A 13,364-nucleotide genomic window follows, 5' to 3' on the forward strand; every position below is an offset into this window, starting at 1 on the left:
ATATAACAAACTAATATATATATAACCAACTAACAGGAGGTTAACCACTAACTAATATATATGCATATAACCAACTAACTAATATATATAAAACCAACTAACAAGAGGTTAACCACTAACTAATATACATATAACCAACTAACAGGAGGTCAACCACTAACTAATACATTATATAACCAACTAACTAATATATATATAACACCAACTAACAGGAGGTTAACCACTTAACTAATATATAATATAACCAACTAATATATCTATATATAACCAACTAACAGGAGGTTAACCAACTAACTAATATATATACATATAACCAACTAACAGGAGGTCAACCACTAACTAATATATTATATAACCAACTAACTAATACATATATAACCAACTAACAGGAGGTCAACCACTAACTAATACATTATATAACCAACTAACTAATATATATAAAACCAACTAACAAGAGGTCAACCAACTAACTAATATATATACATATAACCAACTAACAGGAGGTCAACCACTAACTAATACATTATATAACCAACTAACTAATATACATATAACACCAACTAACAGGAGGTTAACCACTAACTAATATATAATATAACCAACTAATATATCTATATATAACCAACTAACAGGAGGTTAACCAACTAACTAATATATATACATATAACCAACTAACAGGAGGTCAACCACTAACTAATATATTATATAACCAACTAATATATATATAACCAACTAACAGGAGGTCAACCACTAACTAATACATTATATAACCAACTAACTAATATATATATATAACACCAACTAACAGGAGGTTAACCACTAACTAATCTATAATATAATCAACTAATATATCTATATATAACCAACTAACAGGAGGTTAACCAACTAACTAATATATACATACCAACTTGGTTGTCTCACCTGGTTTGGTTTTTGCTCAGGTTTCTTGGTTTCTTGCTTTGGTTTTTTTTGGTTTGTTTATGGCTTTGGTTTTGTTTTTAAATACGTATGGATGCTTTGACTTGTACACTTGGCCATCACGACTTGAAAAGCATTTCAGCCAGAACTGGCTTTTGATACAAACAAGTTACGAGGAGCTGTTAATTTGGGAGGAATTTCTACCTTTTTTTATTTAGAAGCTAAAACTGGGAAAAAACGCAAAGCCGGGTATCACCACAGCTTTGGCTGTAGCGTAAGGAAAACTGCCAGCCTGTTTCCTAGGCTATAGCATCGCTGTCACATCCTGCGGCCAGGAACGACGCTGCAGCCTAAAAGCTTTGCTAGCAGGAGGAACGTCAGACAGTCCTACAGTCCTACGTTGGCACTGGGGACCCGCGCCAAACGGGGCACCCGACCCGCCGGCAGCTGATCTTCCTGCGCCATGCGAGGCACCACGCTTCCGACAGCTGGAAACGGCCCTCGTATTCAGCGTACCACCACTGCACCGACCCATCCACAGCGTGTGTGTGTGTGTGTGTACAGGAGGGCCTCGAAGATGATCCGAGGGCTGGAGCACCTCTCCTCCGAGGACAGGCTGAGGGAGCTGGGGCTGGTCAGCCTGGAGAAGAGAAGGCTCCAGGGTGACCTTAGAGCAGCTGCCAATGCCTGGAGGGGCCACAGGAAGGGTGGAGAGGGGCTTTTCACAAGGGGGTGTAGTGATAGGACAAGGGGGAATGGCTCCAAACTCACAGAGGGAAGATTTAGATGAAATATTAGGAAGAAATTCTTCCCCATGAGGGTGGTGAGGCCCTGGCCCAGGCTGCCCAGAGAAGCTGTGGCTGCCCGCTCCCTGGCAGTGCTCAAAGCCAGGTTGGATGGAGCTCTGAGCACCCTGGGCTGGTGGGAGATGTCCCTACCCATGGCAGGGGGGTTGGAACCAGATGATCTTTAAGGTCTCTTCCAACCAAACCATTCTATGGTTCTATGATATAATATACACATACACTGGATTTTTTTAATACATACACACACACACGAACACCCTACCTACTTAACCGGAGTGTTTTCAGGGAATGATGGCACGCGGTGGCAGAGCATTTTCTTACACTTTGGGACCAGGGTCTGCTGCGCAGCACTGCGATAGGAACTGGCACAAGGCAGGAAATTGAGACGTGTTCAACAGCATAGCTCTTCCATCTCACACCAGTAGCTCCCTTCTAACTTTTCCAGTGCGACTGTGGGAGGGAGGCTGTGTCTCAACAGCTTCCCCGACACACCCACACATTGTTCTCCGGGAACAGGATGTTAGAAAATTAATAGGGAAATGAATGATATTTTTTTCTACGTTTATTTTTCTTCTTTAAAAGACAAAAAGTTTATTCACAAGAAAACGAGACGTGTTTTATAAACATCCTCTTCTCAAACCTATTGTGTCTCACCCTATGAATTCCGAAATTTGCTATATACACATCAGGTCTTCAAAATCTTTCATAGTTAAGAGAAAACCTAAATCCAAAGCATTTGCCTTTTCTTTTAACTTTCTATGCTTGTGCTCCAAAATAATTGTTTGGTATGAAACCCAGTAAAAGCAAGTGTTTGCACATTAACGAAGAATATGCCCAAACCTTCTAATCCTAATACACAAACAGTGCCAAACACAAAAGACATGTAGGAGGACACTGCAAGACGCGACAGCTGATGTTCTTGGAACAACTGCTGATGACTAATGCATCTTATCCCAGCCAGCTTCAGCAGCGCTGGAATTTTTTGGGTTTAAGTTATTTTTTATTTTCTAGAAAGCTGCACCCCTTCCATCATTTTGCCAGAGGATGGTAAAAACCCACCCTTGACAACCCCACCTTTCAGCTAAGCAGTGCACAGCCAGATAAATGTCTCACTGTACCTAAAGTTCCGAAGCTGGCTGAACCTGTACTAGCAAAAGCACCATTTTCTAAACCGAAGGAGGCACACGAAGCAGAAACACTCTCCCAAGCACCTTCATCCCTGGGCATTTCTTTTCACCTTCTTCTGTTCTGAGCTGGTGCCCTTCAGGACAAGGAAGAATTTGCACTCACTGGAGCAGGCGCAGGACGAAGCTCTGGGACCCGTGTTACACAAACGGACTCCACGGACAGAGATGGGTCTGCTCCCTCCCCCCTGCCACGGCACTGGCAATGTTACTCGACTCCAACGAGCACTCGGAGCACAGCTTCAAGAATTTGCCTTCCACGGCTTCCTGGCAAGCCAAAGTGCCACTCAATTTTGCATCCATCCTTCCCACATCTTTCACCACATCCTCATTACAAAAAACGCACACACACCCCCCCCCCCCCCCAGTCTTGGGAATGGGAAGGAGAAAGTCCATAATGCATACACCAAAATCCAGGAGGAAATTCTTAGATGAAGGAAAATTGAGGCAGGCCAACCTCACATTCCATAAAATATCACCCATAATTGCTATTCTCAAAAAACCCTTTTCCCTGAGAAGCAAGGGCTGCTTCTGCAGGATTCCAGTTAGGTGGATTACCCATACGTGTAACTTTTAGAAATAAGTCACTGAACCTGGAGCAACAGCAATTTTCATTAAAAGGAACACCCTGCACACACTTGGGAAAGAATTCAGCTATCAGGTAATTTGATCCTGCAATTTCATATTAAATATAGTTCAAAAGAAAGGAAAGTCAGTGAGACAAATCAAAAAGGAATGGCCGCATTCAGCAGTCACTCCTGCAGATTCCAGATCAAATCAATGCTACTTCATAAAAACATGTGCTCCCCCCTCTTTGTTTTTAATGCTCAAGACAGTACACTCCAATGGTCTCTGTCAAAGTGAGAACCTCAAATACGAAAACATCTGCAAGCCTCAGGAATAATCCGGATTGCCCAACCAGAGACTTACTTCCTTGGAGCTTCGTGCCGTTGTTTGTGTTTCGTATCAGCTGGAAAGCCTTTTGAAACCCCAGCGCATGCTGCGTCGGGCTGTCAGATGACTTGATACTGCTGACGAAGGTGGACATCTTCCTCTTTGTCTCGCTAGTGGCAGGAGACAGAAACGTCTTATAGCACTGATCCAGGGAGCAGGTTCTTACTGTGTCTGCCACGGTCAACACGGAGATCTTGAAAGAGAAGAAACTATATTGGATTACCTTACCATTTATAATTCTTTACGCACCGATATAGAAAACACAATGATAAGCCCACTGAAGAGATTCCGTGGATTTAAAACTCAATTGTTAAAAAATAAATGCTTGAGGCATAAATCCATCAAATCTGAAAAGGATTAGACTTCTGGTGATTTCGAGAAAAAGGGACTTCAGTCTTTGTTTCTCAGACGAAGTCAGCTTCACTCTGCTCGTACATAATAGTTAATACACTGTTCTGCGCAGCAGACGGAGCAAACTGGAGATAACTGAAACCAAGATCAGCAGAGAGCACTTTCAGAAAAGCCTTGAGTGCTGATGGAAAGTGAAGTGCATACAGAAAAGGGAGAAAAAAAGCCCCAAACCTCCAAGCACTTCTCACAGGCAAAGCACTGTGTTGTCTTAGCGCTTCAGTCAAACCAAGCCAAACCTACCGCCCATTTTTATCCTGTCAGTTAAGTCATGCAATGGTAACATTTGCATTAATAGACACATAACATATCAGCCTTCTTAAATGCGTGGCACACTTTATTATAAATTATGGCTGATGCAAGACAGTCACAGAATTAGGCAGCAATTTTATGCTCGTATAACAGGTTTCATAACCATCGAGCTACTGCCCAAGTACTGTCTAAAATGTATTTTCTTCATTATAGGTCTATATTAAGACAAACACTTTTGACACTTCAATTTAAGTACTAGTAATTCTGCTAAACTATAAACTTTCATTTCATAGCATTAAAAGTCTCTAAAAGCACAGAAGTTAGAAAGGCTTTTCCCGTACTATCAAGAGAAGACTTGAGGCAAAGGTTATAAGCAGTAGTTCTTCAACTTGATTTGACTGAAACTCCCTATCAAAAAAAAACAACCCAAAAAAAAACAAGCAGAAAGAATCATCAGGGTGCCACTAACAGAGAATTACTAAAAGCAATGACAAAGCTGGAGACTGCTTGTGATCCTATAGAAGCACCTTATGGGCCCCTGGTTGGAATCCCTACTCAAAAAAAATTGCGGGTTAAGTGACTTTCTCATTGTTGAGTGGGGTATCTGTGGCAGAGCAAGAAACAGATTCCAGATTTCTTGGCCCTTTGGCTTTAGCCTTTTCTTGCTGGTATCATGCTCGTCTGGGAACCTTCCAAACACTAATAATGTTTCAGCTCACTCCAGCATAGCAGCAGAATCAATAATTTCAATTTTCACATGCAAAAAAAGACAGTCTCAGAAGTAAAATGAGTTGCTCAAAGCAACCTAGTACTTCTGAAGCCATCAGGCTTGGAGGATGGTTCTCCTAATTGCACACTGTATCACGCTGCTGACCATCACCCAAAGTCTCTGCTGAGATGAATGAGCCTTTAAAGATTACTCAAAAACAAGATTTTGCCTTAGATCAGTGGTCTTCACTTTTCTCCAGCCTGCGGATCCCCAGATGTTTCCCCTGCAGTAATACAGGCATCCAAAAGTGAGCTCAAGTCTTCGTCACCCATGAGAGGCAGACAACAGATCCCCAAGAGTCCATGGACCACAAGTTAAAAACACCGCTTTGGAGGAAAATGGAAAACATTGAGCATGGCTGAAACCAACGAAAATCCACTCATCGCTTGGCGAGCGCTTACCTTATCGTGTTCGTCTATGGAGCTCAGAATAACCTGAGCAGCGTCCTTGGCAATCTGAAGCTGTGTCTCTGTGACCGAAGCGCCATGGTCCACAATGACGACGATATGCTTGGACTGAGGTCGAACGGTAGAAACATAGACAGGCCTGAACGAGAAGAACACCCAAATCAATGTCAGGAGCCATCCTGCAACTTCCACGTAAATATTCACAAGTGCAAATAGTCGAGAATTAAAAACAAAAACACCCCAGGAAGAAACAATGAATTATAACAGGAATTTTTGTCTTTATGAAAACTTCTACTGAGAGGGGACCTTAGAAACGCCGATAAATATCTGCAGGGTGGGGGTCAGGAGGACGGGGCCAGACTCTTTTCAGTGGTGCCCAGCGACAGGACAAGGGGCAACGGGCACAAACTGGAGCATGGGAAGTTCCAGCTGAAGATGAGGAAGAATTTCTTCCCTCTGAGGGTGATGGAGCCCTGGCCCAGGCTGCCCAGGGAGGCTGTGGAGTCTCCTCCTCTGGAGATATTCCAGCCCCGCCTGGCCGCGGTGCTGTGCAGCCTGCTCTGGGTGACCCTGCTTTGGCAGGGGGTTGGACTGGGTGACCCATAGGGGTCCCTACCAACCCCTAATGTTCTGTGATACATGAGCTGAGAATCTGAACACACAGAAGAGGCCCTCGCTTTCACTCTCTCTCTGATTTCTTTAACCCAAGTCAGGTGTCAGATCCTTCTCCCTCTGTCACAGCACCCACTTTCAGCTAGGAATAAACTATTTCGCTGATGTAGCAGCAGTGTCTGGGATTGCTGTTTGCTGCAGCTCGCAGCAAGCTTTGGATTAAAGGCCGACAAGCAAGAAATGATTCATGATAAATGTTAGGTGCCGGGAACTTTACTCATGTAAAAGCAAGCGCAATAGCGGGTATTTACTAGTTATGTGACGAGTAAAAACCTGTGCAACAGTGCAGAGTTGCATTAGCACGGGGTGTTCGGTTTGTTGCAATAAGTGAAGGCTTCTGGACAAGAAAGGGTTTTCTCTCAGTGCCCTGGAATTCACCTTACATGGGTCATGCTCCACAACCCCTTGGGTCTGCGCAGCTTTAAACCCCTGGCCAACCTGGGCTGACTCTGGTAATGGCTCCCAGTGCCACCACGTGTCTTGTCTGTGCTGACATCGAAAAACCTATTGCCAGTGAAGCCATGCCCAGATCCAGGTCAATATTGTGAGCGATGTGTGAAAGATTTCACAAGCTGTCGCACCAAGGTTTCAGCCTGGAACCAATTAGGAAGATCTTCAGCAAGGAGGACTAATAAAAAAAAAAAAAAAGACAGAAGACACTTCCCTCCTTCTCCCAGACCCAAAACTAGTTAGCGTCAAGTGTGAGTTTGCGGATCTAAATTTTATTATATCCAAGGCAGCCACAGAAATCTTACTGAGAGTAAAGGAAATGCAGAAGACTTTAGACAAGGCACTGCAATAAACAACTGGCACAAATCAGTTCTTAATTGCAAAACAGCCTGCAGCTCTACACTGGTATTAATAGCTAGAACTTAAATAGGGCCTTTGATCTTCAAAGCACTTAAGTATGAACTAATTAATCCATCCAAACTACCCTCTGAAGTAAATATTAGCAAAAAGATATCCCTTATTCAGCCATGGAGAAACTGCGATCCACACTAAGTGATCTGGATGAAATCACCAATGGTTTTAGCGTCAAAATTCTGATCAAGATTGGGGTACCCCTGGCTCTCACGTCTTCAGACCGCACCTTTCCAAGACCACAGAAAACTTAATCAAGCCCAGACGCTTCAAGCTTTGATGACATGTAGAAGATAGCATCTATAAACATTTGATTGCTCAACACAGACAGGTAACCAAACCACTTTTTAGTCTCTGTACGCTCAGCTGTGTCGAAACGGACTTGGATGTGCCGATATTTCCTCTGCAGAGATTGATTAACTGGTACAATTAGCTTACGTGTGACCAGAGATACTGAACCAACTGCACCTTCTCCGAAGATTCCACCCTGGAGTCTTGATCAGTCCCTTAATATTGACAGCAAAGATTAGGGAAAAAGTACTGCATGGCAACTGCTCTGCGTCATGCCTACAGAATGGGAATATTCCCTGAGCAAAAAAACCCCACATGACCATTTGATCCTTTTTATCTACAGTTTTCTTTGTAAAAACAGAAAGTTTCCACTATTGCAGCTTCCCTGCTACCCACGACGTGCTACTTGAACCTTGGGTGGAGACTGGAAAAACGCTCCCACCTCTGTCCTTTCCAGGCTCTCATCCTCCCACCCAGCCTGGCACCCCCAAAGCGATGCACCTGCCAAGTCAGTAGAAAACATGTTCACTACTTTATTAACGGGGGTCAAGTATGAGCCAAATACAGGACAAATTTTGCCTGTGGGCTGACCCACAATTTACCAGTTATTGCTATTCACAGCTTATTTGATTTGGGAGAGGTGAGGAACCTGTATGTAATTTCATTTTACTTCAAAGTTCCTTAAAAGTGAAAACTGGTGTGTTAAAAAACAAACCTAAGAAAATCCAAGGGACCCCATTAAAAGTTACTGATGAATGCTGTCGCCTTGCCAAAGCGTAACGCTGACCTGCAATCGGTGCTTGAGGAATCCAACTTTAGTGCTTCGCTCTCTAAACTGTAAGGAGACAAATCCTACCTGCTGCGGTGTTCATAGCTGCCTTTGCACCGGAACTTGTGGGCTGGGAAAACGGTGAAAATGCCTTCTTCCGAGCTGAAATACTGCCATTTAATTCCTGGGTTCGACTTCAGATTATCAGCAAGAACTGAAAGATGGAGAGGAACAAGGAGAACCGGAGTTACAAATCGAGGTCGAACGTGGAGGTACGTTTATTCAAGGCCTCTCTCGTACACGCTTGGAGAAGAACAACCTGGGTCCCAACACCGGCTACAAGCAGCTCTACTTGAGGATTCATAGAGCTTCGTGTCTGATTTGCAAACGGTTAAAGGCTTTTGGAAACTTAACGCTGGACTTGACAGGTTTTGTTTAATATGTGATGACAATTCCTGCATCCCTGGAGTATAACCCGGGCCCAAGAAGCCAAGGCAAGAGCAAGGAAGGAAGAGATTAAGGCAATTATATATAATCTGTATACATACCTACATTTACATGTAATGCTAAACACATTGTCCACATAGCTGTCATAAAGAAAAAAACCTTAATGCTAAAAAAATCAGGTGGTCTTTATAGTAAATAACTCCAAAAGGTTAACGAGGTTTGCTGCTTGCAGCTCTGTAAGCCAATCTGTTAACATCACCTAGTCTGACAGCTGTTTAAAAATGTCTCCACAAACACTTTGCATAAATGGTCTTACACTCAAGTGTGGGTTGAGGAAAAAGCCACCATGCAGAAATAGTTGAAAAGCTTTTTTTTTTAAAAAAAAAAAAACCCAGACAATCCTTCCTCTCCGTTCACCGTGCTCTCCTGTTTGTGTAAGGGTAGATAGGTACAGCTACCAGCTCCCGGGACTCAAGAATTTCTCCAAGGCTTCTCGTTATCCCTGTGCCATCATTAACAATGCTGTGGGCCCATCGTGTATTGCTTGGGAGGAGAAATGGCCACTTTTCGGGGAAAACACAGCCTCTTCCCTCAGCGGGTTATGCTGGGGCCACACAGGCGCTGCCTGGTGGGTGGTGGCTCCGTGCTGGTTCCACTCATCCTTGCCGAGAGCATCTCCACCAGGTTCCCCTCTTCAAGATCATAAAATTCAGAAAGAATGCTAATAACAGCTCTCAGCAGCTGTATCGCAGCTTCCCTCCAAGTCTCTCAGAAACTCCTCTGTGGCAGGTGGTTATTAGTAACTCATTACAGTGACAAAAAGCGAAGAACAAGGAAGGTAAATGACATGTTCCCAATGCGTGCAGTCAAGCAGGAGCCGCGCTCAGAATACAACCGTAGGGTACAGATCTCAAATCCTCCTGTAGTTTATAGGCCACATTAATTCTTTTTAAAGTGCGCTTACTTTCCTATTAAAATAATCTTCAAGGAAGCGCTACTTAACACCAACAATAAAAGCCTTTCAAAAGCTACAGTTTTGCAATATTAACAAGACTGACAACATCAGTAAAAAACACAAAACCCGGCCAAAACCAACAACCAAATAAAGCGGCTACGCCTGGGCTGAGACCGTCTGTACTAATAACTTATAAGATATTTAATACACCATGCTGGAGAGCAGCTCTGTGGAGAGGGACCTGGGTGTGCTGGGGGACGACAAGCTGACCATGTGCCAGCAGTGTGCCCTGGCTGCCAAGAAGGCCAAGGGTCTCCTGGGGTGCATCAACAGGAGTGTGGCCAGCAGGTCGAGGGGGGTTCTCCTCCCCCTCTACTCTGCCCTAGGGAGGCCCCATCTGCAGTGCTGTGTCCAGTGCTGGGCTCCCCAGTTCAAGAAAGATGAGGAGCTACTGGAGAGAGTCCAGCGGAGGGCTGCAAGGATGGTGAGGGGACTGGAGCATCTCTCCTACGAGGAGAGGCTGAGGGAGCTGGGCTTGTTCAGCCTGGAGAAGAGAAGGCTGCGAGGGGACCTTAGAAATGCCTCTAAATATCTGCAGGGTGGGGGTCAGGAGGACGGGGCCAGACTCTTTCCAGTGGTGCCCAGAGACAGGACAAGGGGCAACGGGCACAAACTGGAGCATGGGAAGTTCTGTCTGAAGATGAGGAAGAACTTCTTCCCTCTGAGGGTGACGGAGCCCTGGCCCAGGCTGCCCAGGGAGGCTGTGGAGTCTCCTTCTCTGGAGATATTCAAGACCCGTCTGGACGCGGTCCTGTGCACCCTGCTCTGGGTGACCCTGCTTGGGCAGGGGGTTGGACTGGGGGATCCCCAGAGGTCCCTGCCAACCCCCGCCATCGTGGGATTCTGTGAAGCCAAACCAACAGAGTGGGTGGCTGTCGTGGAAATCCCAAGCACTTGGAGCCCAGGTGGGGACAATGGTGATCGAATCACCCGAGGCAGCGGCGGCACTGCGATTTCTGCCTCGTAGGGCGATGGAAACGTCCCAGCTGCCACTGCTCCCCGTGCAAGCTGAAGGGACGGCGCCCAGCCCATGCAATCGCCATCTCTGCCGTGCTGGTGGCATTAGGCAGCCGTAGGGAAAGCAAGGGGGAAAACACTCCCGGCAGAGAGGGAATGGGAAGTCCTTAGCACGGGAGGCACAAACCTTCTCACCATCACGGCATGAACAGGATTATATTCCACTCGGGGCACATCACTGTCTCTGCCTCCCGCAAACTGAAAATAAAACTGGAATGTTTAAATTCTTTAGTGTTTACCTAACAGTTAAAATGGATCACACCAGCTTAAAAAGCACTAAAAAAAAGGATTTTCCTGTCATTTCTCCTTTTGTGATCTTTGATTATAAAACTCCCCAGAACCGGCAGCAGGCAGCTCTGCCTCACAGTGCTTCACCTTGTGCTGAGCATTCACCTTTGGCACTTCCCTTAGGGCTGGCACTGAAAATGGGCCAGGCAGTTTCATCTCCTGGATCTCACTCCTTATCAAACACGGCAATATTTGGGTTGGAAATCACCGCAGGACAAATTGCAGCCCTATCCAGATGTTCTGCAACAAAATACCCACACCGAGTACAGTTCAAGTTCAACATCCTCAACAGTTTAGCACGTTCTCGAGTTTCCCAGCCTGGCTGCGGCCACGATGTTCTCTCCACATTCAGCTCAGCGTAATTACCCTGTAAAAACCACTATCTTGGCGGGGTTTTCCCCCTCCCCTCTTTTTGCCACGGTTTTCTGTGTTTCTGCAGTGGCTAAAAGTCCCAGTGGAAGTCCTGGTGGCACCACGCTGGACTCGGTACAGAGACGCAGCTTGGCACGCTTGGGGTTTTGAAGAATTTGGTGCCTCGGTGGATGAGATGAGGAGCAGGAGGACCAAGGGAGAAACAAGAACAAGACATGAAATGGTTGATGAGGGTTTTCGCAGTGCGTTAATGACTGAGTTTGGGACCAGAACTACCCTCGCTCACACCTCCCACTTTCTCCTCCTTCAAAACACACCAATTTGACTCCAGCAAGGATGCCAAAGCTCATTCCTCTCTCTGCCCCCATGCACAGGTAAAATCAACCCGGTGATACTCTTGGGACCAGGCATCTTTTTTTCTCAAGAATTTTCACGCTTTCAAAGAAACCACCCATGATCTTGCAACCCAAAATCAAACAAATTTGCGAATATTGTTTGTTTAACTCAAGTTCCCCCTAAATCTCTCCTAAGTCCTTGTTTTGGTTTTACACCTGATACGATAGCAGCTTAGCAGCGCCATTTCTGTTTTGTAGGAAGAGCAGGTTTCTCTGGTCACGGACAACAGTTTCTGCGCAGCAGGGACACAAAGCAATGTGAAATTTTAATATTGCCAAATTTAGGGACCACGGAAAACTTAAGGCAAAAAATCAATTTTAATTAAAAAAAAAATAAACCTAACCCATACAGAGTTTCTAGGTTTCATAGCTAGGACTATCAGAAATTCCTCTCTTCACCCCCATCCAAAGCACCCATCCCCTTCTCCTCTCCAAAATCTTGTCTGGGAAAACCCAGATTCAATCCTGAACCCATCGAGGGCTTGGCAGCCCGACCCTTTGGAGAAGGTGCCGCACCGGCACTCACAGCCCACCAAGTTCTCCCGTGCGGGAGCACGTTGCATGGCCACAGCTGTGGGAATCCAGGAAAGTATTTGATAACCCTTTATTAAGCTGCAAAGAGAAGCCAGGAAGAAAAACCTTTAAAAGTATCAAAACTTTGGAAGGAAAAAAAAAAAAAAAAAAGAAAATCATAACTAAATATATTTTTCTTAACCCACACTGTCTTTCAGCAGTGTATGACAATCAACATCATCCATTCTACTGCAATACACAAAAATTAGAAAAAGCTGATACAACTACACTTTGAGACAAAAAAGGCCACCAAAGTGCAGGCACACCCCCACCACAGCTGAGCTGCTGCTTCATGGACAGCACTGCCTCGCAGGCAGGGAGGGACCGGAGAGTACCGAGCACTGAAACCCTCCTTCTTATGGCTAGCCACCGGGATTTCTTGGCTCTGGAGGTGATGTATGGCAACTGCTCTGTATAAAGTGGCTGCATTTCTGGTATTTAAGTTTCTGTTATTGGTTACAGAACCTGAAAAATGTATTTTCAAATCAGACCCGTGAACACTCAGTTAAAGCCTGCATGAAATAACTTCTCCAGTTTAAATTCACCAACAACATTAAAATAAAGGAGTTTCTAATTAAAAGGGTTTTCTTTTTAGTCATTGCTATATTAAACTTCCCAATCCCACACAGCTATGATTTGCATTTATTTCCCCACAAGAGTATCTGGATTTAAACGTATTCATTTTCCCCATAAAAGAATTGTTTTTGAACCTCTAACAAACTCCTTACTGCCTCGGTGCCTCTCTCGGCTGTTCCTCCTGTTCAGAAAGTTCTGCTCATGTTTTCCTTCAGCTAGTAGGTTGGTTCAGTAATGCCTTCCCCAGAGACCACCAATTTTATCGTAACTCTTTGGGTTTGGTTTTTTTTTTCCTCTTTTTCCTATGACCACAGCAGACAATCTCCCAGCAGATAAGCCGTGGCCGAAAACCACGTACTTTTTCTCTTGAAGTGCACTTTTCTTTTCCAT

The 13,364-nt window shown here is 44.8% G+C and overlaps 1 protein-coding gene across 3 annotated transcripts in view; it reads right to left on the minus strand.

The window, feature by feature from the left end:
• CACHD1 (cache domain containing 1) overlaps positions 1-13,364 on the minus strand; it is a 117,027-nt gene that overhangs the window by 31,612 nt on the left and 72,051 nt on the right. For 2 of the 3 annotated variants that reach the window (XM_075424303.1, XM_075424304.1), the window contains exons 5-7: positions 8,379-8,505; positions 5,693-5,837; positions 3,839-4,055 (exon numbers count right to left, since the gene is read on the minus strand). In XM_075424303.1, coding sequence (XP_075280418.1) covers positions 3,839-4,055; positions 5,693-5,837; positions 8,379-8,505 — 489 coding nt within the window. Of the gene's footprint in view, positions 1-3,838; positions 4,056-5,692; positions 5,838-6,748; positions 6,869-8,378; positions 8,506-13,364 lie in introns of those variants that run through there. The other variant, XM_075424305.1, reaches the window with a different exon arrangement.

This window comes from Opisthocomus hoazin, chromosome 6, assembly GCF_030867145.1.
Source record: "Opisthocomus hoazin isolate bOpiHoa1 chromosome 6, bOpiHoa1.hap1, whole genome shotgun sequence".
In the NCBI taxonomy this organism is placed as follows: domain Eukaryota; kingdom Metazoa; phylum Chordata; class Aves; order Opisthocomiformes; family Opisthocomidae; genus Opisthocomus; species Opisthocomus hoazin.